At 37.7% G+C, this 24,874-nt stretch overlaps 1 protein-coding gene across 2 annotated transcripts in view; it reads left to right on the forward strand.

The window, feature by feature from the left end:
* The window catches only part of COL24A1 (collagen type XXIV alpha 1 chain), a 134,221-nt gene that overhangs the window by 51,136 nt on the left and 58,211 nt on the right, over positions 1-24,874 (forward strand). For both annotated transcript variants that reach the window (XM_040565499.1, XM_040565500.1), the window contains exons 18-24: positions 70-123; positions 1,666-1,719; positions 10,267-10,320; positions 14,405-14,458; positions 15,806-15,850; positions 20,929-20,982; positions 22,038-22,082. In XM_040565499.1, coding sequence (XP_040421433.1) covers positions 70-123; positions 1,666-1,719; positions 10,267-10,320; positions 14,405-14,458; positions 15,806-15,850; positions 20,929-20,982; positions 22,038-22,082 — 360 coding nt within the window. The remainder of the gene's footprint in view (positions 1-69; positions 124-1,665; positions 1,720-10,266; positions 10,321-14,404; positions 14,459-15,805; positions 15,851-20,928; positions 20,983-22,037; positions 22,083-24,874) is intronic.

The raw sequence follows: 24,874 nt of genomic DNA on the forward strand, positions 1-24,874 counted from the left end.
TAGCGATCTATTGCTTCTAATGTAACAACAATATATTTTCGTTTGCATTTAATGGCTTTCTTTTTTCAGGGTGCTCCTGGTTTACCAGGACCCCCAGGGATCAGAGGAAAACCAGGACCCCCAGTAAGTTTAGACATAAAGTTTTGCTTTCAATATATCACTACATATTATTATGTTTGATACTACTTTGTATCTTATGCTCACACTGCATCATCTGGAAGCTACCTACCTCAAAAAGCATGAAGAATAAGGTCTAAGCTGCTTTTATTTCTATTTAGAATGAGTCAGATCCTAGCATGTGTGAGACAATATCACGGAGTTTAGTATGTGTGTCAGATTTTAATATGGGACTTCTTATTACATTAGTTATTCTTTGACACTCATTTTGCTGGGGGTTGGGACATGTTGGTAACGTTTGAAACAAATCCAGCCGAGAGTTCTGGGAGCTGCCAAGATGACCATTAGGGCTAGGTGGATTTGGAGAGAGTGTGGGAAATCTCATTAATACTGGTCAGTCATTTCTCACAGGGATGGGAGTAGTCATGAATTCAAGTATTTACTGATTTGTAGCAACTTTAAAAGCATCTGTGTGGTGCTAGCATTTCTGCTAGGTTTATAAATGTTGAGGCATGAAAGGCTTACCTGGCTTTTTCCTCACCTCTTTTTAGCACTACTAGCAGCCTCTTTTCTTGTGTATAATTTAAAGCAGCCAATACCTAATGTTTTTAAAAGATTAATAACTCCAGTCTTAGTTTTTATCATGGTCCTTTAGACTCGATAGGAATAGCTTTTTGTCTCAGAGAACTTATAATATAAACTCTAATACTACAAAAAGACTTATGCAAGTTTACTTAAGCTTATGTGGGAAAGCTTGGCCTATTTGCACTTAAAGATAAACATGTGCATCAGCCTTTTCCTGATCAGGTGTAGATTTTAGGCACCAACTGAATGTGATCAGCATCTTGACTTCTGTTAAATTAAGATAAGAGACTTCAGTCCTTCAAGTAACATTGTAGAATGCATTCACATTACAATCATTTTCATAAAAAACGAAAAAAAGATTTGTCAAGGTTGAATTTAGCTCAGTGAACACACAGTGATGGCAGCAGCAGGAAATGTTCAAAAATGTGAAAGAAAAGGTAGACTTTTGAGAAAAATTTTGATCAGTTTTTAGGTGTGTAAATATTTGTATATAATGGAGTCACTATAACATGCAGGTAGGGCCCAATTTTGCTATTGGGCAAATTATAGTATTAATAATATTCGTATAATTAATAATATTTGCAACATTAATTGCAAAACTGCCAATAACTGTCTTGGACATGAATGAACAGTTAAGCTAGAGAGGTAGGTTTATAAAGCAATATCTATAAGACTTATTTCCTTAACTGTCAAACAATGTGTGGTTTTTATTATGAAAACAGCTATATATTTCAAGTTTTGCTTTATACAACTGTGTGGACCATTCCAAAGCCCCCAGTTTTATTTTTCTGAGGAAAAAAAAAATAAATATATATATATATATATATTATTGTGACTTCAATGAGATATGAAGAACTAGAATTTATATCCAAATAGAAGAAGGTATAAAATGTGTTTAAAATCTTAATAACAATCAGTTGTTTAAAAAATACATATATCACAAATCTGTTTTCCTTTTTTAAGGGGAAAATTGGAGATCCTGGATCCCATGGACCATTGGGTCCACCAGGTCCTGAGGTAAGAAGTTGCTTGATAGATATAAACTGAATGTTACTTAGTTCTGAATTACGGAAATCTGTGAAGCAAACACTTTTACCTCTAAGATTGTTGTCTTAATTGAATCGGAGAGCACTTCTTAATCAGTTATTTCCAGTGCTTGTGTTCTACTCCCTAAAGTACATAAGATTCTAAAATGTTTTTAATGCAAAATATTAATATGTGCAATTCTTGAATAAAACAAGTGCCTTATTCACTTATTTGATTGGGATTAGTTCTTATCTGAAACCAGGTGTTATGGCTTACACCTTAAATGGGGCTCATGTGATGTCTTGAACACATGAATTCTACAGGATGTTTAAAAATTGGATTCTTCAAGCCTGGTTGCATATTTCTCTCTTACAAAATAACTGTATTTGGAAGGAATGCAAAGAATAAACCCTGGTTACGTAGGAAGCATTGCCAAGCACTTTAATCTGTCTCAGCAGTTGCCCAAGAACAGGGCATAATAAATAGTATTATGGAAGCGTACATAGAAACTAATTCTGTCCCTGAATCATTCCATTTGGGTGCTCTTTGGCATTTATACCATGGGCTGTTGGAAAAAATGCTGCTGGACACCCACACACATACAATATATGCGTATCCGTGCTGGAGAGATAAAAGGAAAAAAATCAGATTTTTTTTTAATCAGGTGTATTTACTTTTTTTTTTTTCTTTTAATACATTTGGACTATGTTTTAGCAATAATGGTTGTCCTGCTTTACAAGATTTAACTCTAGGAGTGTATCTCCTCTGCCTTTCATAAGGGGGAATTGAAGGGTTCTGATCTTCACAGAACAAATTATTGGGTTTTATCACCTGATTTGCTATTATAGCTCCTCTAAGTCCTAGATAACACAGATTTTCTTGTTGGATGTGACCCCTCATTGAGAGAAAACTCACTGGGAAATGCGTGGTAGTAAAACAAGACAGTCTTTTCAGGCAACGCCAACACGTTTTAGTCAATGGCGAGAGATTATTTTCATGCCCTTCAGTTACAATGAAAAATGCACAAAGCCTGTGCATGCTGCCCAGAGTTGCCTCCTTCTGTGGCTCAGGATCTCATATTTCGTGATCCTCTTTGCTGTTAGCATAAGAGGTTCCTGCATTATCCTCTTTATATAGCTGGCAGCAAGGAAGACCTGCGACAGGTTAGTATCCAGCTGTTGGTCTTGAACCTTATTCCAACCCATGCATGCTATTCCTTTAGGCCTGGGGAGAAATTCATCACTCAGGGTTAGTACCCTCACGGCAGGTTGTATGGGAAATCTTCCTGTCTGACAATCTCACCTTTTCCTTTTGCTCAGGGGTGCAGAATTGCTTCAGCCATTAGAAGGCAAATAAAGTGCTTCATGTTAAGTAATCAAAGCATGTAATTAAAGCAGGTGTTTTCCTTTGAATATTTGTCTACAAAACATAAGGTTTAAAACTACAAAGCAGTGTTTCACTTGGTTTTAGTCACACAAGGCAGATCCATATAAAGTAAAAAAAAAAAAAAAAAAAAAAAAAATTGTTTGGCCTGTATTATGCCACACACAAAAAACATGGTCACCATATGGCAAAATAAAAGAAGTATAAGGGAGGTTGGACAGCAGTATACCAGGATCTTGAACAAACTGGAAATTTCAGAAGTTCTGTAATAATTTGGGTGTATGAAATAGGAGTGATGGGCGCAGGTTTTCCTACGAGAAAATCCTGCTGGCCAACAAGGACAGGCTAGATGGGGCTTTGAGCAGCCTGGTCTAGTGGGAGATGTCCCTGCCTGTGGCAAGGGGTCAGAACTAGATGGTCTTTAAGGTCCCTCCCAGCCTAACCCATTCTATGATCACTAATCCTGTTTCTTCCAAAAAACAGGCTGGTCAAACAGGGCTCCCGCATTAGCGGGAGCAAGCCTGGCAGGCTTTGCTCATTCTCCCAGGGTCTTGGCTTTTTATATGCAGGTCAGCAGTGAATTGCTTTCTAAATCTTTCCTCTGTAGCTGTTCAGCCTGGGTACACCAAGCTGACATTGAAATAAGCCACCCACTCATAGCTCTGTTTGGGAACTGCAGTGCTGACCAGTAGGAGCAAGTGGGGAAGGGACAGAGGTCTCTGCTCGCTCTTGGGGTGGCTGTAGGAGGTGGGGCTGCCAAGTGTAAGATTGCTGCAGCGTCAGGCAAAATTCTCTTCTGGGTATATTGCCACAGAGCTCAGTTTTGTTGTATGCCTGAATGCTTGCTGCTCACAAAGCACTGGATATCTTTAGTGAACGCTTGACAGAGTGTATTCTTCATCTGTGTTTGCATGTTTTCCTGCTTTGTTATTCATTAAAAAACAAAAGAAAAAAAAATGCCAAAATGCCAACTTTTGGAGAGCTTTTTTTTTTGTTTTGTTTGGTATAGCAACTAGAAGGTGCTGGTCTGACTTTAAACCCACAATTAGGCAAGGTTTTAACAGGCTTCTGTGTGTATTCAGAATATTTTTATTTATAGGTAAATTTTGCTCTATGAATCACATTGAATGTGGTTCACCCATGAACGGTGGTGATACTTTCCTTCAGATGTGTCTTCAGATGTGCTTTGAGTATTATAAATAGGTTTCATCTGGAGTGGAGGGAGCATTAGTCATTATCTTCAACAGAACTTTCTTCATCTGTGCATTGTTTTGATCTGAAGTTGTTAGCTTATTCTTTTGGGAAGGTGCTCATATGGGATTCAGCTGCTTTGCTTCATGCTGAAGGCAGTAGCTTACAAAGGAAAAGAATGCATTCAAATCATAGTAAACAGTCAAAAAGGCACATATTTTCTAAGTGAATCACTGGTTGCTTTGAGTTGTTCATTTCAAAAGAGGGAAGTTTATTTTTAATGCTTGTTTTATCTTATCACATGATGTTTTGAGTTGTGCGGGCAATGCCATGAATGCACTAATAACATAGTCTTCTCTTTCAATATTACATCAAACAAAATAAAGTGTAAATGACTTGGCAGGAATATAGAAATAAAGACAATTTTATAGGTGAATTAATTGCATGTCCCAGCATATGTCTGAAGAGCTGTTCTTACTGTAGAACTGTTTATATTTTATGCTTGCCTTTGCACAGAATCTTTAATGTGTCCTTTCATAAATTTACTTGACATAAGTACCTCTCTGTTCTTTTTTTTTTTTTAAGGTGTATTACTTTTGCAGAAATATTCAGTTTTCCTTGCCTTTTTAATGATATTGAACAACTTTTTTCCAGATGACCCTCCCGTGTTCTGTATTTTCGGAGTGAAACAGTCTCTGCCTGTTAGGTCCTAGGCTGTTTTTACAGACTTTCATAGGTGTTTTGCATTTGTCTTCTTGGAGACTTGCCTTTTTCAGGCAGGGCTGTCTTGAGACCCCCCTAGAAAGGAGGGTACATACAAATAAATCAAACTTGGTTTGTGCTGCTTTACCAGGGCAATATATTTGCTCTTCAAGTTCTGAATCTGCCTAGTAAGGCAAGCAAATATATAAATGTTTTTATTTGATTTTTAAACACCTGTACTGCTTTGCATCTTGGGTTTTGCTGTTGATCTTAGAAGAAATAAATTTGAAATTTCTTCCTTTGGGGGTGGGGAGGGGCCTGGGTCTAGCTGTGGTCTGATCTGTGTGGGCATGCAGTTGACAGCATAGACACAACCTACAGCATGCAGCACCACTGTACCTAACATCTCTGCTGATGAGTTAATTTTGGCAGATCCCAGGATTGAATCTCCCATTAAGGATTCCAGGCCATCTATTGGAACTGTCTTGCTCAGCTCAAGTCTCTTCTCTCGCATGAGGATTATTTCACCAACCATTAGTTAGTTACTATTCCTTCTAAGCTTTAAAGTTAATCGATTTTAAAAATGCACGGATTTGTTCCTGGTGACCTTCCTCTGCACTTAGGCTTTGCATAACCATGCCATCACATCATTAGAAGCATGCCTGAATGAAGACCCATTCCTCATATCTTTAGATTTTTAACTGTTATTGGAGGACCTGTAACACAAAAATGAGCCTGGATATTTTAAAAGTAGTATGTAAACTGATATTTGTTCCTTAAGAAATTCTCACACTTGGTGTTTGTTTTCACCATCTGTCAGAAGAAAATGTAAAAGCATACATCTACCCGCTTAGCGTTGTTCTGTGTACTGGAAAGCTTCATAAAAGTAGCTGTCCAGCTCCGTCTGGAAGTCCTGTCTGACCCTCAGGGTAGGTTTGCACTGAAGTTCTTGCCAAAGCTCTTTCCTTTTTGTGCTGTAAATTTACAGAATGCATTAAGATTTCACCTTTAATATGCTGATCAGAGGCAGGTGCTGCTGTGCTGTCAGTCAGGTCACTTGCCAGCCACTTGGTTATAAAGCAGCCAACCAGGTCTGTGGAAGACATGTATTTGGAAGTGCTGCTCTAGTGTCTGCTCATGCTATGAAGCAGAATACACTAGATACGTTACACTTCGTGTCTCACAAGAAAAGCAGTCTTGCTGAGCATGACTGAATGGATCTGCTATGTGCAATTAGCAAATGCACAAGCCAGGAGCATCACTCTGCTGACATCTCAGTAACAGTGAATTGTGAATCTTGCCTGCAATATTTACTGTAATCCACGATTGCTGTTTTTTCTGTTCTCTGACAAATTGCAATCGTGTGGTTTTAATTTATACTGTTAGATTCCTTCCTTCACCCTTTACAAAATCAGGATTGAAGGTTTGTAGGAAAAAAAATAAGGTTTTGTCTCTGCCCTTTAAAAATGCTGGCATTAAGCTTTGGCTGGAATGGTACACACAAAGAAAAGCTCATTTCAAATCTTTTTTTTTTCCTTACTACTTTACTATTTGTACTTGGCACATTATTGACATTGTCACACAGTTGTACAAATGTCAGAGAGCAAAGTCCTGTAACTGTGTGAATAGTGACATTTCTAAAATCGTGTGGAGAAAAAAGCAGATTATTTGGATTGAATTGTCTCTCTGGATAGCCTGTCCTTTCAGCAGAAGAATGAGCACTTCTTATTTGCGAATACAAAATTAAAGCTCTCTCTTTCTCAATTCCAAGAGATTTTAGTTTTAAGCAGAAATCTTTCCTTGGTAATTTGATAATAAGTTGTAATGAAGCTCTAATAAAGCTTCTTGCTGAAGTTCAGTCAGTATTGCTTCTGAAAATTCATTGTAAATTCTCATTCAAATGGAACACAGCATGCAATTGAATGAAATTGCTTCTGAGAAGGAGCATTTGTCAACTGCAGGGACTTAACACAGTCCCTGGAGAGATTTTTGCTCTGTGTTGCTCTTGCACCAGAGCTCTCATCCCCGTCCCTCTGAGGGCTGCTGAGAAGCTGAGGGCGTGAGGACCAGTGACTAATAGTGATGCTGGCAAATGTCATGTGGAAACTGCTTGGAATGAGTGGGCTTCTGCAAATGCAAGAAAATTCCTAGTGGAAAGTGAGTGTAATCTCCAAACATTCCTGATATTCTGCTTCCACGTTAGCAGCCACACAGGAAAACAAACAAAAGAAAAGCAACAGCATTTGCAGATTCCTCGTCTCTGAGACACTGATTTCAGTACAAAAAGACATACCCTGACGTTGTAGCAGCCAGCTCATCTCTGCATTTTTGTTTATTAAAGATCATATAGGTAAATGAGAACAATAAATGTATTATTTATGAAATTAATTTTATGTTCAAATGGTTGAGCACAAAAAGCAACTTTCATAGCAAGGTTAAACTACCTTTGTGTTGAGATAGGTGGTTACTGTAGTTATTTTCTGACACTCTCTAGTATGATTAAACTGAGTGAACTCTAAAGTGCTTTGCTGGCAAAAGGCCACCTCTCTCTGCAGCAAGATTTTGAAAATAATCGGTAGTCTACAGGCTGTCAGGGTTCTGGCTGATAGCAAGACCAGAATCTGCCCGTCACATTTCCCTTGGAGAAGCTATAATATCAAGTGATGCTTTGTTCCGCTTAGTCTCTGCAGAAAACTAAGTTGCAGCTGGAAGCTATACATTGATCTCCCAGCCTTTCACTTACGGAAGAATAATAATTTTTAGTCTGGAGTGGCTTCCTACGGAACTGGCTGCTGAATAATTCTTAGCAAATTTAAGTATAAATAGAAATGCATACCATTTCACTGCTCAGAGTCTGAATGGCAAATGCCATTGCTGAGGTGTTTTAAGAGCTCCTTTATTCTTTTTCTCTAATTGGCTGAAGTGGCGTTTTCTATGTCATGGATTACTCTAATCATCTCCTGGACTCTCACTGATATGAGACCAGCTTGGATATAGGATATGGTGCTCTAGGACTGCTGTAACATCTGTGTTGCGTTGGTGGTACTGCTCAAGAAAACTGCTAGACTATTCTTTACAGCAAAGACAAAATGATCCAAGATTTTAAATGTTTAAATGCATCGCTAGTGTTGATGCTGTCAGGCCAGCAGAGCTCTCACCTCATAAGATTTGGCTTGAAATTTCCAAATGTCACAAGTGTGTCGAGGTTGTTTTTTTGGTTTGTTTGTTTTTAATCTCGACTCAATTTCAACGATGAAGTTGAGCTATCAGTCTGGGTGCCTTTGTCACGTGAATAATATGCCAAGTGCCACCTAGAGGCATGTTGGGGCTGTTGCATGGCTCTACCAGTTGCTTTATGGCAAAAAAGCAATGTCCAATGTGATGTTTGTGGAATGCTGTCCGTTAGGGCTGTTCCAGTTATTCTGAACATTCAGCTCAGTTCTTTTTTCATTCTTCAGTGGGTTTTCTTTAGTACTAGCTAGTATTCAAGTGCTAACACTAAGGTGTTTTTGTATTTTTTTTTTGATTGTTTGATGTTTTAAACGTTTGTGTTTGATCTATTATATAAATGCACCTAAAAATGTTTTCATCATATCTACATCTCTACTTATAACTTCCTCTCTCTCTTTCTATCCTGTTAAGAACAGGTTATATAAACCCAATGGAAGAAAACCCTACAAATAAGAACAGTAAAAAAAAAAAAAAAAAAAGTTTTTATTCTATTATGATGTGACAGCTGTACTGTTCTAGTTGAGGGTGAAGGGATATGTCTTTTTTTTTTTAAACCTCTTGCTTTACTATGACTTCTCTTTACTTTTCTGGTAAGTTGTGTGGTTTTTTGTTTGTTTTGGTTTATGCTTAACAGATTTTGAATAATCATTAGAAATGGTTATTAGCTGTATTTGAAGTTCAGTTATTCTGGAAGAATATAGTATGGGCAACTATTACCCACATAGTGAGACAATTTTTTTTATACTTTTTTCATGGTTAGAGAACCTAAAAAGTGACTCTCGAAGCTTTAATGAAGCCATGCATTAGCCTGCATTAGTATAGAAAGATATAAGACAGAATTTTATGCTAGAAGGTCTTTATGAGATATTGTTTAAGGTGTTCTGATCACTTAACGGTGCTTTCAGTTCTGTTACTGGAAAAGTATGCATTCAAAGAATGCTAGTTACAAGTTTTATTCTGCAATGATGTTCTGTGAAGAAGGAAACTAGTTTTTCTGGTAGGCAGTGGATGTGCACAGATGTAGTAGTAAATAAATCACTCAGAAGTTGTTTTCGGTGCCAGCTTGCTATTTTCAAATAGGCAAGGTTTAGTGAAATTTACATGTTTAAAAACAAAACAAAGCTATCTAGGCCAGTGATGGAGTGAGCTCTGCATTAGCTAATGAGTCAGTTACCAATGCTGTATCCTACAAATATAAAGATTTTATTTCTTCACAGGGTATTTATGAAATTTAACTCCCTGCTGTTTACATTGAGTAAGGGTTAGCTGCATCATCTTTGTTCCCTTAAAGTGTGCTCATTTCTTAAAGGAATCTAGTTGTAGTATTGGATTCTTCTCACAAAGGCGTCTTCGTGGTATCCTACTTAGGGTCTACTGGCCAGATGGTTTTAGGTGATAACTCCAGTTGATTCATTTCCTTTACGTATACAGTTTTCTTCACCAACCTGTGCCACACGCTACTTCACCAAAGCTTATTCTGGATAATGCTGCAAGCTGGTGACCTTCAGTTACTGCCAGCCAGAACTGGATTAGCACCTGCTGATTTGGAGGCAAAAGGCTTTCTACTATGTTCTTAATCTTGCAGTGATCTTGTCCTTAAAGTGAGGCCAAGGATTAAAAAGCTTTAGTTGCTCTCTAAGGTTGTGGGGTTTGTTTTTTTGTTTTGTTTTTTAAGAAGCTGAATTTACGAGTACAGGACCTGGTGCTGGCTGCTTTGTGCGTATTTTGTGTATTAAGACCAGTCCAATGGCTTAATTATAAACGTTGCTCAGTGGTTAAAAAGTCTCATGTTAAAAGAATTGAAAGCCATACTGACATCTGCTAAAATGAGTTTAATGAAAGCTGCCTAAAATCCACCACTTATCCAAGCCTTTCAAGGGTACTTAACGTATTTTGACACTTGGGGAATGGTAGAACAAATTTAGTTCTTGTTTCTGTGATTCAGGTTTGTTAAATGAATGGACAGAATCAGAACAAGTACATTGGAAACGTTCCTAGGCTATAAATCATTTGTCTGTCTGATTTATTTAGGGTTTTCCAGGAGATATTGGTGTACCTGGATTAAACGGCCCTGAAGGTCCCAAGGTAAGACTATATGAAAACTTATTCACAGTAACAGTTAATCAGCATAAGTCTGAGGAAAAACTTTGAGAGATGGACATTGGTGTTATGGTAAGATAATCTGTCAAAATACAAATACGTTGCCCCAGGTGTATGTATGAGGAAGTTAATTTAATGTTTAATGCTGTCCACACAGTTATGAGGGCAATTACTGTGTTAGGTGGAAGCTTGTAATGGCAAGTTAAGTGCAAGGAAATTTGGAAAAAGCTCTGCGTAGCTAGGAAGTAACATGTATATCACAAATATTAAAAACAGTGCTTGTCAAAGGCATGCAGACCTTTAAAATCTCAGCTAATACAAATTTTTAAACAAATTTTGATAGAAATAGCAAAGGTTACAGAAAAATGGACAAAGATCACGTGCCAGGTTAAATAATTTAGCATTATTTAGCAGACTAATGTTGTAAACCATGCTTAGCAATAATTCATACAGAGTTTTCAGTGAAGCTTTGGATAAAAACACATTAGTTTTCTCCTAAAATGGAGAAGGTAGGGATGAGTACCAAAAAATGCAGGTGGGTCAGAAATTAACCCAAAGGGGAGATGATTGCATAGTGCCTAAATGTAGACTACTTCTTGTTAAAAGTGCCAATAATGTTCCTAACTTAGTAGTTAATATAGTAGTAGGGAATATCCTTAAGTAATATTTTCATTAATAAGTAGGCACAAGAGTGCTGGAATTAAATTTGTATATGAAACAAAGTTGAGCACTTTTAGATAATCTTAAAAACTGCACTTTGCATCAGTTCACCCCACTTCTGTTACTTCAGACTGATGCATGCAGGGATTAAAACAATAAATCCTACTGTAAACTTAGAGCTTTGCAGCTGGCAATAGAAGGAAAGCCACTGCCAGATCTCCTTGAAAGGAAAGTATTATAAGGCTGTTAAAAATGAGTGAAATTCTAGAATGCAGGAGGGAAGGTGTCATGTTAATGCTACTGTACAAAGCATGAGAAGACTTTATCTAAGTAGTCCACAGAGTTCTGGGCATTTGTATTCCAGAAGGACTCAAATGGGAATAGATGCCGAAGAGGTTACTCAAATTACTGTATTCTGAGACAGTTTATTTATCCTACCAAAGCGAAGGGCCTTTCTGAGCTTTGTAAGTGAAGCAGAGGGCAGAATTTGTGAGGAGGCAGAAGAACTATGCAGAACCATGGACATGAACTATGCTTGCTCCAAGAATCAGCTGCGTCACGAGCCTTCTCCCAAAATAACCCAGACATGAATTTACTAGGAAGGCTGAAAAATCATTGTTTGATGAAGAAATGGGGAGAAGTTAAAATACATTTCCAGAGACAGGTGCAGACTTTTACTTTCATTCTGTTTTATTGCTTTACTAACTTTTTTGTATGTGAAAAGGTAATAGCCTTCTTTATATGAACGATTATCAGACCACTGCAGTAGCAGTTGGTCTTGTGTTTCTGAGAATGGTGAAATATCAAGAGACTTAAAAATTTGGTGATAGATTGTGTCCAGAATCTAAAGAAGATAGAAGAGAGTCAACAGTTCTTGAACTACAAATCAGTTATAATCCTCCAAGTTGATATATGAATGCTCTGAGACCTTGTCCCTGCTCTGCTACCCAGCTTCTTCAATAACTGAGATTGTATGTTTCCATGTTATATCCAACATGTTAAACTAGATGTTTTTGATAGAATTGGGTCAATATTTAACACATACCTTAGCAATCGATTAGTTTTTCACCCAAATTCCAACAGGAAAAAAAAAGGTAGCCAACAATGTTTATGTAAGATTATGCATTCCAATGACAAAAAAATTACATAGCAGAGTAGGATTCAGTGGTCTCTTGCACATTTGCTCTTAGAGACAAAAAGCTTAGACAGCCTGTTCTAATCAGGAAGAATTGATGGCTTACATTTGAGATGGAAGAACTGGAAAAATTCTTAAATTGCTCCTAGAACATTAGAGAAAGTCTGCACACTGGAAGTGTTTGCCTTTCAGGATTCCCAGCTGTCTTGTGTTGACTACAGGTTTTTTTAAAAAAAAAAAAAAAAAAAAAAAAAAAAAAAAAAACTCCATCTTTCTATTTTTAGAAAACTGTTTTCACTATGCTGCTCTTTTCCGCATGTTTTTGTTTATGCTTCCTCAGAAGCAATACCCATTTTTAATTTTAAAAAGAAAGTGGGGTAAACTTTATTTCTTAGCAGTTAGTGTGGGAGAAATTCAGCTTCTTGTTGGAAAGTTTAAGCTCTATAAGCGTGATCAGCCATCTCTAAATACCAGTAGAGCTTCTGAATTATTAATTTTTCCCTAAATTAGTGCAGTAATCAGCAAATCTAACCTCTCTAAAATAACATTCAAGTGATTTATTACATAATCTGGTGTACAGCACATTACTCAGTTTGGAAGCAATATTTTAGGTGTTTGATCTTAATCCAGTGCTTATTTAACAGAAAAAAAAAGTTAAGTTTGAGAAGTTCTGAAACAATTTAGTTGGTTTTGTATGTTATTATAAGTATTTATGCTCTGTAACTGAGAAAAATGGGAGGAAAAGACAGAGTATGTTGACCACAGCTGTTGTTTCCTCAGTAATGTGCATTTGTACCATGGAAGTAGCTGAGAACTTCAGTCCTGCTCGTTTATGTTTGTTTGGATAGCACGCTAAATACAAGTGGCTATTAGGAGTTCCACTGTTTTTGGAAGAGATGATCGTCTGCAAAGCTATGTATGTGAAATACAGAATACACTGTTTGCTGACTCCACAGATATTTTCCAGACACTTTGGCACATGTCTGATGACTACCTTCAATTCTGTTTGCTGTCTGAAACCTAAAAGGAGAGGTGGAACTTTTGTTTAGCCCTAATATCAATTGTACAGTCTGGGACTTTTTTGCAGATCCAGTTAAGTGCAGCGCAAGAGTAGCAGTGTTGCTAACATTTTCATGGTGCGACTACATTGTACTGAAAATCATATCTCCTAATGTGCTTTGCTATTAGAATAAAATGACCATTTCTTGATTAACTACACAGGACTATTGCTTATGTGCTACTAAAAGCCTTCCTGTCACATTTTCTGTGGTACATCGAACAACAGCTCTTCACCCTCTTCTTTCCTAGAGTGATGGCGGCCTATGGACCTTGAGGTGGCCTATTCAATTTTCTGTTCTGTTTTACTTTGCGTGCTGAGTGAACTGTTACTGGATGAATGCCTGCACCTTCAGTCTAGACTTCAGCTTCATTAGTAAGCAATTAATAAGGCTTACACTTGGAACTTTCCCACCATCGCTTTCTTCAGAGGCTAATCATCTCTACAGTGTCTTTCTTCTTGCTTTATCTGATATTGTTAATCCCAGCTTCCAAGAACGTTAATAATACGTTTACATAGATATATAGAGATATATTAAAAAAAAAAAAGTCCTATGCCTTGTCAACAAGTGCTGTACCCAATTACTACCTTTGTAATTTGGATGACTGAGAACTTTTACACACTGCTAGCTGCTAATTCATTTTAACAAAATTTTGAAAGCATTGCTGTAAACAGTCATAAAAACTCAGAGTTGGCAGAGGCCGAGGTCCTTCATCTTTGGGAAGCTTAATATAATTCTGACAGAAAAGTAAGGACTGAAAATCACAAGTAGTTTTGGACGAGGTGGTAGTTTAAATTCGCTTTCTAGTTCATTTCCATTGCAACGTTGTCATCAAATGTTATACTAAAGATTATCTAAATTAAAGCAGGACCAATGCAACTCTTATAGGCCTCTGATCTTAATATGATGGCATGCATTGTCCTCAAAAAAGAGAAATTGTTGATTTGAGAGCTCCAATATTTCCTTTTCAAAAAGTCAAAATAATAATTTCAGAAAAATTAATGTAGTTGAAGTTTGTAAGATACCCAGCTTTCCAGCAGATATTAAAATTCTGCTGCATATTCTCTTGGCTTCCTAAGGGAAATGGACAATAGTATTTAATGAGGTCTGCTTACTCAGTTTTGCATTTGTGTCCAGGTTTTTAAGAGGAGAAGAGACTATACCAATATGATTGTTGGTTGATGTAAGATCTCACTGTGTGTGTTTGGATTTTCAGGGACTTCTGGGTGACCGAGGGCTTTCAGGGCCACAGGGACCCAAAGGAGTTGAGGTAAGGTACAAAAAATTATTTGATCAACAGATTGTTTAAAATAAAACATTATGAGGAGGAGTGTTAAACAATAATGGTTAGGTATTTATGGTGATGTCATGCAAGTTGTTTGTTTGTTTTTTTTTGTATTTTGGCTGGTGTTGCAGGGAGACTTTAGTGCTGTTACAGGGCCATGCATCCATTTCATAATTTATTTAAGTGATTTCAGTGGAGTCGCAAAGGGTCCAGAGTCTGACATGCTTCTTTTTGTTAAGCAGGCAGACAGAGCAGGGGTGTGTGTAGAGATAGATAGCAAATATGAATTTAATTAGTGTCTTAGATAGATTTAAGTGATCACTGAGACCTTTATTAATTGAAGGGGAAGGAAGGCAACGTTTCATCTTACAAGTTTATTAGGTATTCTTAATTCATCGCAATAAAAATGAAAACTCATGTCTATTAGGCTAAAAATAGTTAACATTAGAAATTATTTAATCAACAAGTCTGGGAATAGACCTTTAGTCTTCATAATTAAGCAGGCTACTTAGGACTTTAATGACAGATATTGAATGATTAAAAGCTAGCAGTGGCAAAATGATCCATTCAGTTAGCAGCCAGGAAGCTGCAGACAGTGTTTCTTAATTCCTTTGCTATGTATTTTTTGGAATTGAAAAGGTTGTATACCACTTCCTCCAAAAGCTGGAGAAAATCTTACACATTGAGGATGATCAGATAACTGTTAAATAACAGCATGAGCTCCCGGTATGGCACTGATACAAATCCATGCTTTGGTGTTAATTAGCATGCATAGCTATATCAGCGCACTGTGCAGCACAGGCACAGTGTCTCATTTCTTCTACTATACAGCTGACAAGCCTGACCCTCTAGTCTTCCTCCATTCCCAAGAAAAGACAGGGATAAGCCCTGCCTAAATGTTTTGACTAACTTAGTGGCTGTACCATAGCCAAGTGGAGGAAAAGAGCAAGAACGTTCCTACTGTCCTTGTAGTTAGGAAGCGTGAAATGTTGCTACAAGTAGTCATGTTGGGCAGACAGAGGTTGACCCATCACTGTCGGGTCTCCCCTTGCTCAGAATCATGAAGATACTGCTGTGAAGGAAGATATCAATAGTTCAACGGCCTTTCTGGCCACTTCTGGTGGTGACATACGGCATGGCTTTCTGGCTAACGAATTTAACTGAAATCAGATTAGTCTCTTTTACAGTGCTTCTGTCAGACTCAAAGACCCATGCGTACACATATGAAGCAAGTGTAATGTGACATAATAAGTAAAAACAGTTGTCTACAGATTTATTTATTTTTTAAGCTAGTCTTTGCATCAAGATTATTGAAGTCCTGATTTCTTGTAGGGAGAAGTAGGACCAGATGGACCTATTGGAGGAGTCGGCCCAAGAGTAAGTAATTTTGTTATGGAAGACTTTTTTTTAGTAGAAGTACTGGTTTAAAAGATACATTTACTCTGTGAAGTGACTGTGTTGAAATGCCACCTCATGAATAAATTATTCTGTAAACCCGAATCAGCTGATAGACTGAAATACCGAAATCGGGGAAGAACCCAGCATGAGACTCACCTTGCAGGGAGCGATATAAGAGACTGATGCTTTAAGAAAGCATTCTCTAGTTGATGTGGTAGACTGCTGAGAACACTAAAGATGAAAAGTCACAATGCTGTTTGGGCTGATATGTTTTAAAAGATAATTTACCTTCACCAGTTTCGTTAATTAGGAATATTTATTAGTATCTAAGCATTCTAGGGGACTTGAAGCTTATTTTAAAAATAAAAATCAAAAGTGAGGTCTTTTCTACTGCTCCCCAGTTCTGGAGAGAATATACCTCTGTCATTTTTGGTGTTCATTAGCCAGTCAAAGCTGCGAATTTTCTTTCTGTTAGAAATAACATTAAAAAGCTTATTTGCCACATGAAATAAGTAAAAATGAATAATAAAATTAAAATAACACTTTTTTTTTTAGCTGAGGAAACAGGAAAAAAAATGAACAGAAGTTTGAAACACTTTGTGACTCAGTTCAATGTTGTTTCATCTGCCTGAGCTTCTGCCAAGAGCCTCATGGAAATTTTTATTTTGGCTGCATCATGCTTTGAATCTTCTTCTTTGGGAAGGGCTTTGTGGCTGGACAGCATCTCCCATGTTGTGCTGTGGCGACTGGGGAAGATGATGCAGCAGCGGGTGACTCATGGGCAATCAGACACCGACCATCACATTCTCTGCATCACCGTGCATGCACTGGCCACCACCAGCTGATGTCAAAGTGACCCAAGAAGAAAACTTTCTATGTAGCCCAGCAAGCAGAAATATTTTTAATCTCTTTTGGGTCAGTTTGACCTAAATTAATTTGGTTTTGATTTCTCTCAATGGGAAATGTGTACATCATTGGCGTGTCTTACAGCTCCGTGGTTTCTCTCTCACTATGAGCTGCTGAGAGAAGAATGTGTGGATCCGTGGTGGGCCCCTGGGTTGCTGTCTCCAGACATTTTTGAGTAGCTTCTTGGCTAACATTACCTCCTGAAATGAGAGGTAGGGGAAATGGGAATTTTGCTTGGTGTGGAGCCCTGCCTGTTTTCCCCTCATCCCGGGGCCCATCTGTTCTCGCCTGGATTCTACGGCTTCTGTTGGCTCAAGCTGTTTCACAGCTCCAGGCCAGCTTCTCCTCACTGCCTCCCTGAACGCTGCTTGTCCTTGCTTCTTCCCTCCCGTTTGTAACGCAGACAGCGTGCCTGTTGGAGAGAGAGTCCCAGTCATGAAGTTGTTCCATTATACATAGTTTAATGGGACTGAATCAGTTAACTCTGGAACGCATCAATCTTTCTAAGTTATGTTCGCTTGATTGCGATTGATTACATTCATTTCATTTACATAAGGTTTAATTTCCAGGTTCATTGAAGGAAGTTTAAAACATGTTTGAAAGTAAATGCAGTCAAAGCTGTGTTGTTGTGTTTGTCTTCAGTGAACTAGTCAAGTATCCAAGGGGGCAGGGGAGGTCTCCGACAGGGACCTGAAGGAACTGCTCAAGCCATGCTTGGGGTCCCAAGGCACCATCAGCTGTCAGCTCTGCCTTTCTAGGCAGATGTTTCTTACTTATTTTTTGCAGCCCCCAGGGATCGGGGATTCCTCATTCTCCCTGGCAATCTGCTTCAGTGCTCTGCTTGTTTTACTGACATTTTTCTAATGTCTGGCCTTTCTGTCTAAAAGTCTCACCTGTTTTTCTCAATACAACCTGATTTCCTGTCCTACAGACATATAGGTACAGACATCAGTAGTTTACTCCCCCTTTCAGCAGCTGTTATCCTCACTTTCTTTGGTTTTCTCTAAACTCAGTAAAGTATCCTTGTAGATTATATATTTTAAACCTTTGATTATCTTTATGAAGACTATTCCAGCTTTCTATTGAACAGTAATGGAGATGATTTCTAGTTTTTCTGGAATTTATCATCTCCTTACTGTATAGCTTTCAGGTTAAAGTGTTCAGCCCCAAGGTCAGGTTTAGGCATGCACCAAGCAGGCAGCAATACAGTTTCTCCTCATTTCCCCCTCCCAGCCATCCTCCCCACTCCTTCCTAACATTTACTTAAAAAAAAAAAAAAAAAAAAAGTACATGACACCAAAAACCTCTGGGTCCCACCTGACAGGTGCTGCCAGCAAAACAGATCATTCTCTACTGGCGCAGAAGGTGAATATGAACCTGTGCTCCAGGTCCCAGGTTTGAAAAGAATTCCCATATGTCTCAAACAGCTGGAGTCAAAACTGAGGATGCTTCCCTGCTTACTAAGGATGTCTCAGGTTCCACAGAGTTCAGCCTATTTGAATTTAGAAAGGGATTTTTGAGCTGAATTTGGTCACAGGATTTCCCACCCATTCTACTCCAGTGTCAAATACTTGCATTCTCTTAAATGTATCCTTATAAATCAAAAAATGTTGTGGTTTTTTAGCGTTTGTTTATTTGTTCTGTGAAAATACAGTAGATGCAACATTAAAGAACTGTGTTTATTAAGTTCCCTCATAATCAACTCTTTCTCAAAAGCTATCCCAATGTTAGCACTGTAGTTGTCTGTAGTCAGCTGTCAGTGAAAGCATTTTTTGTATCTTCATCATAGGAGCATTGAAGGGGGGAAATTGTTTTAAACCAAAACGTAAAAAAGAGCTGCAAGTTGATATTTCTGAGACGTGTTAAGCAGAAGCTGGCATCTTACAATCATTAGATGAGCAGTTCCTCCTGAAGGCTGGGGCAACTGCTCTCAGAAGTACCCCACTCCCCGGTGCAGTATTTCCTGAAAGCAGCTTGTGTCTTCCTGAGGGCTGAAGGCATGTGAGGAGCTTGTGGAGGAGGGCTGGGAATGGAGAGATAATGAGAGAGATTTATATTAAAATACCCAAGCCTGTACTCAACCCATTGTGAGGTGAGAAGAAGCACAGGTGGTTGCTGTTTCCTGAAAGGTTTCCTGAAAGGAACTTTCAGTTAATATTTTAGGAAATGCATTTCCTTTGGGATCACACTGCCCTGGAAGAGTAACTTTCTTAGGGGTTAGCAAGTAGAAAAGCAGCTATCCCTAGCCTAACCTTCTGTGAGTGGCTTTTCCTCCATGTGTGATTTACAATTGTATTGCATTCCTGCTGAGAGCCAGATCTGTGCATTTCAAATTGCTTTACCAGTTAAATCCACTTGTTCCATTCTCTGACCAACTTGCATCTGCCATGTGTCCTTCAAAGTTAGTACGTAACTGGGGCAGTACAGCTAAGAAAGCTTTACAAGCTGTAACTGCGATTCAGGTCAGACCCGACTGAAATAAATCATCTAGGTAGTTAATAGTGGCCACTAGTTTTCTTTCTAGGAATTCCATTTAAAACATTCCCGTGTTACAGCCTGCTCACCACAGAGACCTTCACATTCTTTGCAGTGTAGTAGTAAAAGTGCATGTAGGAACCTGCAGAAGCACATCGCTTGTTCTTTGCTAAGCCCTGTGGAAAGACATGACTTGCCTTATCGGAGTCTCTCAGAACAAGTCTTCATGGTCTCTTCTCCCTGCATTCCGGGCTGTGTCATGTGCTAATCCATTTCCAAATCAAAAGCCTGTTCCTAACGCACTTAGACTTGTTGGAACTTGGAGAACAAAATGAAGTCATTCGGGCATGAAATCACAGAGAGAGAGAATGGGAGAGAAAGAGGATTAATATGAGAAGTCACAAAACCTACTAAGATAATAACATTTTAATATTATTAAAATAATTAATAGAGAATTTCTCAGATGCCCAGAAATTTGACATTCTGCTCTGAAAAACAGGCACAAAGAAGCCAGAGCAAAAGAGCCAAATGCAAAAAATCACATCTTTTTTGAAGGAACTTATTTGGTGCCTGCTGCTTTGATCAGTTTTGTCTCAGGACACCCAGTATGGCAAGGAAAGCTCTCATTACAGAGTCTGATTGCAATTATTCAGTCTGCTGGAACGAACACATGGTCTAATGGCTGATAATTTCCTTTTAGCAGAAATCTGCATTTTCCTGATGCTGAATCATTAAAATATGGTGTTTATTTTCCTTCTCCAATTGTCACATTTCATCAGTTTCATTAACAGCTTGCTAAGAGCCAGTTCCAGCCTATTGGACCTTTACTTTTGGAGCAAGGCTTTTGCCTCAGAGCTGATGGAGAAAGTTTGTCTAGACAGGGCTACGCTGTTCATATACCAAATGTATAGGTCATGTTTTAGATTGTATAGGAAGTAAAGATTGCCTGAAATAAAAATAACCTCTTAAAAGTGAGACATAATAAGCTATAAACATCTAATTGAAAATTCAGGAGAAAAGTATTCCAATTTTTATGCCTTTGTGGTTCTGTCACAACAAAGGGAGAGATGTATTTTTGAAAATTCCTCAAGGATCTCTTCAATTCATGGCCTTCTGCTCAGATTGGTCTTGCTATATTTCTTCCAGCTAATGTTATGTCATTGACAGAGTATCATAACACCAAGATCTACTAGCAGAGAAATGATAGCGGAGGGAAATGAGGTTTAAAATAATTAATTTGGTAAGCACAGGAAAAGATATTCGAGTTGACTTTGTCTCATTGAGGAAGGACAGTTATGACACCAGTCCTTAAAGTCTAGAGATCAAATTCTGTTACTGTTACTCCCTGTTCTGCTGGAATTAGCCAGGACAGAACATGACCTTGTCTTTTCTTTGTCTCCTTAATGTGGTTTTAAAAATGAAATATGAAGTGTTTGATTCTTGGATTGTAACTTTTTCTTAGCGTTAACTGAGAGTTAATACAGATTCTGCTTTCTGCGCTAGTGTGGTCTGTGATAATTAATAGTGTTTTCAGACTTAAGTTTATAAATACACTGACTTTGAACACAGGTATTAAATTTTATTAAACTGTACACTTTTTAATATATGTATTTTGGTAAACACAGAAATGAGGATGACATGAAAATATTTTTAATATTTCTTTCTATTTATTTTAGGGAAGGCCAGGACAGAAAGGTTATGTAGGTGACCCTGGACCAGAAGGTTTAAAGGTAAATGCTGTTTTTATTTATGAAATGAACATGTGTTTGGAGTATCAGATGTGTACGCTTATACAGTCCAATGTACAGTGATGTGCCGGTGAAAGAATGAGAATTACATATGCTTCCATATAATACAAATGTATATCATACTGGTAACTCTGCTTTCTCACAAGATCTCATTTTGGAAAAGAAAATTATGCACGTCTAGGAGATGTATGAAAAAAGATAGCACCTGCTAAATAGAGGTCTAGCTGCAGAAATATTTAAGGGGTACTGGCCCGGGGAGCATCAAGGGACCAAGGGCAGTTCCTGTGCTGGCAGAACTTGGGGAGGCGGGGAAAGGAGGAGTGCTACAATTTGAAAGAGGAGCTTGTGGTAGCAAAATTTCTCAATGCTGTGTTGTAATCTGAGCAAACAGTTCCCAAATCACTGTTCATCAGGGCACTGGGATTATAGTCAAAGACCGATAATTCATGCCACATATACACCCAGCTTTCACCTGTAAAATACATAGCAAAATGCTACTTGGCTGGCAGCATTATTAAGAACAGAATTAATTCATGTAATCCTTCAAGTTTCAAGTACAGAATTTCTGGAAGGAAAAAAAAGCATTTGTTTAAAATATAATTTAAATGTTAATTTTCCTAATAGAATATTTTGTAATGTAGTAAAAGTTATGGAGTACACAGGTAACATTTTACTTCTGAAACAACTGTAAAATAATGAAGGTGATCATATTTGCAAAGAAGAAGATTTCAATATCATTCGTTTACAGTGTTTGCTGACTTAATGTATTTAGTGAGCCCTTAATGCACGGCTTTCATTTTTATGGGCAACTTATAAATACTTTAGGACAAAATTTACATCTTTTTACAAAATTAAAATTAGCCAATGACAATATTTATTTTTTTGCTGGTTGCTTAATTTTATTTTTTAAAGTTATAATTTGCTGCTGTAATTTAGAAAATAAAGAGTCTCTTAGGAAAATAAAGAACTTTAATATACACATATGAAAGAAATTACTTCTCTAATGAACTGCATTATCTGTTTTCTCCATTTAACAGGGAGAACAAGGAGACCAAGGAAACATTGGAAAAACTGGTGAAGCAGTAAGCCTGAATTCTCTTTCAGATTTTATTTTTAATTCTATGTTCATTTGAGAGTGGAGTCATTTTTTGCAGTAACTTTTTCATTGTTTTTTCTCAAAGGAAAAGTTTGTTTTTCCTTTGAAGCTACAAGATGTCAGGTATACCTTTTGTGGTCTTTCAGAATCATACTATTTAAAAAAAAAATCCCAATTTGAAATATTTGCCAGAGTTAATTCTGTTTTTTTCCTAATAGGTTGAGTGAACATTACAGGTAGTTGTAGTGATCTTCCAAAGCACGTTCAAGTAAATGAATGACCGATTCTTTTCCAGTGAAATGATTTGAGAGGCTACATTTAGCCTGAGATGTGTTTTGCAGACTGGTTATGTCTGCCCTCTGTAAAATCACAGAGCTCAAGGTGACCTTGAGTTGACATGTAGTCCATGTGCCTGGGCAGAATCAGTTATATCACATCTGACAAATGCTTGGCAAACCATTTATTAAAAGTCTCCAAGGACAAAGGCTCCATGACCTGCAGGCAGCCTAGGGTTTCTCTGTCTATTTTGAAGTTCCTCCAATTGTGTAAACTGACCCTCTTCTGCTTGAAACAACCTTTTGCAAATGATAGCTCTTACTGCGTCCCTCCTTCATTCTGTCTTTTCAGGCTACACTGTGTTAAGTCACTTAGCCTTTCATGTTTTCTAGATAATTTAGATCACCTTCTTACTCTCCTGTAACCTGTTTCTAACTCATCTCTACACCTATGACTCCAGCTTGTTGCCCAAGCTGCTTCAGACAGCTGAGTGGAAAGGAAAAATTGCTTCTTACAAGCCATATGTTTGTGTATACACCCCAGTTTTTGCAGTAGTGTGTTGTTCAGCTTGTGATCCACAGTCTCCAATCTTTTGTTTTGTTTTGTGAAGTTATCTTTCTCAGTTTTTCCATTTTAGGTGCTTTTTTAGTTAATTACCACTTACACATGCTGCTTTGCAATTCTCCCTGCTGCATTTCATCCCATGCCTTTTGTATTTTTGACTTCTGTCTGGGAATTATGAGCAGGTGTGAGTTTGTTGACCCAATGGTTGTGTTACTGAGAATTTGTGTGAACGTGACTAAATTGATTTTGTTTCTTGAGTTAATGCGTCCCAAAGTGAGATACCATACAATGGTTTGGACTCAGTACTGTCCTGTTCATGTAAACTGTTCAACTTAGACCGCAGTCAAAGCGAGCTCCCAATTGTCTGCAAAATACGAAGCAGACATACCTCCAAGCTCATGAGATGCTTGGTTACTGCTGAAATTTTCAGAATTGCTTCTAAGTCAAGTCCCGACTCCTCTGGACATTATGAATAGTCCATATCCCAAGAAAGAGGATTGAGAAACTGAACTCTCAGTCAACATTTAAAATGTCTGCTTAGACAGGTACTGATAATGTCATATAAGGTCCATTTGAAAGCCAGCATCTCTCTGAATGTGGCAAGTATACTTAGCAGCAGCTTGATCCACAGCTTTGTTCAGCAGTTCATACACATAGCAAAACATTCTCTTTTTTTAGATTGTAATTAGAGCTGTAAAACAGTGGCTTCCTTTCCTTGTGATACAATTTGGAAAATTGTTTGTTTGGTTTTTAATGTTGCTGAATGATTAGGACAAACAGATGAGTATTGGGGATTGAGGATGTTATGGTAGAGGAGAGAGAGTGGGTGGGACATCATAACACTATGTTGCTGTTATGGAGTGACTGTGTACTGAGACACAGTAATATAATCTGTCCAACATCATTTCTCTGCCAACATTACACTTGATTTTTCCAACAGTGTGCAAAATGAAGGCTTTATTACATACAAATTCGATTTTTTCAGCCTGTAACAAGTTAGGAAAAATCGGTATCATTTACTTGGTTGTTCTGTGCCATGTGCATCAAAATCCTCAAAATAAAACAAAGCTAAGATCAATCTTAATCCACTACTTAAATAACACATAAAACAGTCACAGAATTTACTTAACCTTAAGATTCTGAATTTGTCATAGGCTTTGTTTTGCTCCTCAGTGAACTTGAATTCAGTGCACACATTTTCCACAACCCAGATGTTTTGTGTGTACATAATAATCACTGCAAAGTGAGCTCCATTCTAATAGAAATGTGAAATAGAGTAGCTGAAATCTATAATCAATTATTATATGTTATGGTTATGAGTAATCAAATAAACTACCTACCTAACTGCAGTCAGGAACAAGCTGCAAGAATAAAATAAAATATGCTTTATTCCCAAAGAAGGGTTATTGCAGCCCTGTTACAGTGTTATAAAGAAAGATAATTATGGCCCATCATTAACAATTCCCATACTTGCTGTTTGGACAATTTTCATATAATAGAGAACATGATTCCTGCAAACTGACATGGTTGGCCAGCCATTGGCAACTACTCTTTATTTTTACTTGTGAATTTTAGAATGTCTTCTGTTTTATGTAGATGTATTTTACTCAAACGAGATTCATTGGCGCTCCATCCTGTTGTATTACCTTTATTAACTGGCAGCAGAGGACTAATGCCCACTTTGTGTCTGTTCTTTTGGAGGGCAATATATACTATCTCTTTGTTAAGCTTATGATAAAACACCTAAGGCAGGAGAGGCTCTCTCCTTTCAAACACGGCACAACTCAAGAAAGGCCTTTGAAAATCCCTTCACTTTTTTCCCCACTGTAATCTATAACAGTTAAGCCTTGCCTAAGTAAATGAAAAGCACTAGCAGAAAATGTTTTTCCAGATGTGATTCCTGATGCAAAATATTCACTTCTGTACGCTTTGGATGCA

Source organism: Cygnus olor, chromosome 8 (assembly GCF_009769625.2).
Source record: "Cygnus olor isolate bCygOlo1 chromosome 8, bCygOlo1.pri.v2, whole genome shotgun sequence".
Lineage (NCBI taxonomy): Eukaryota > Metazoa > Chordata > Aves > Anseriformes > Anatidae > Cygnus > Cygnus olor.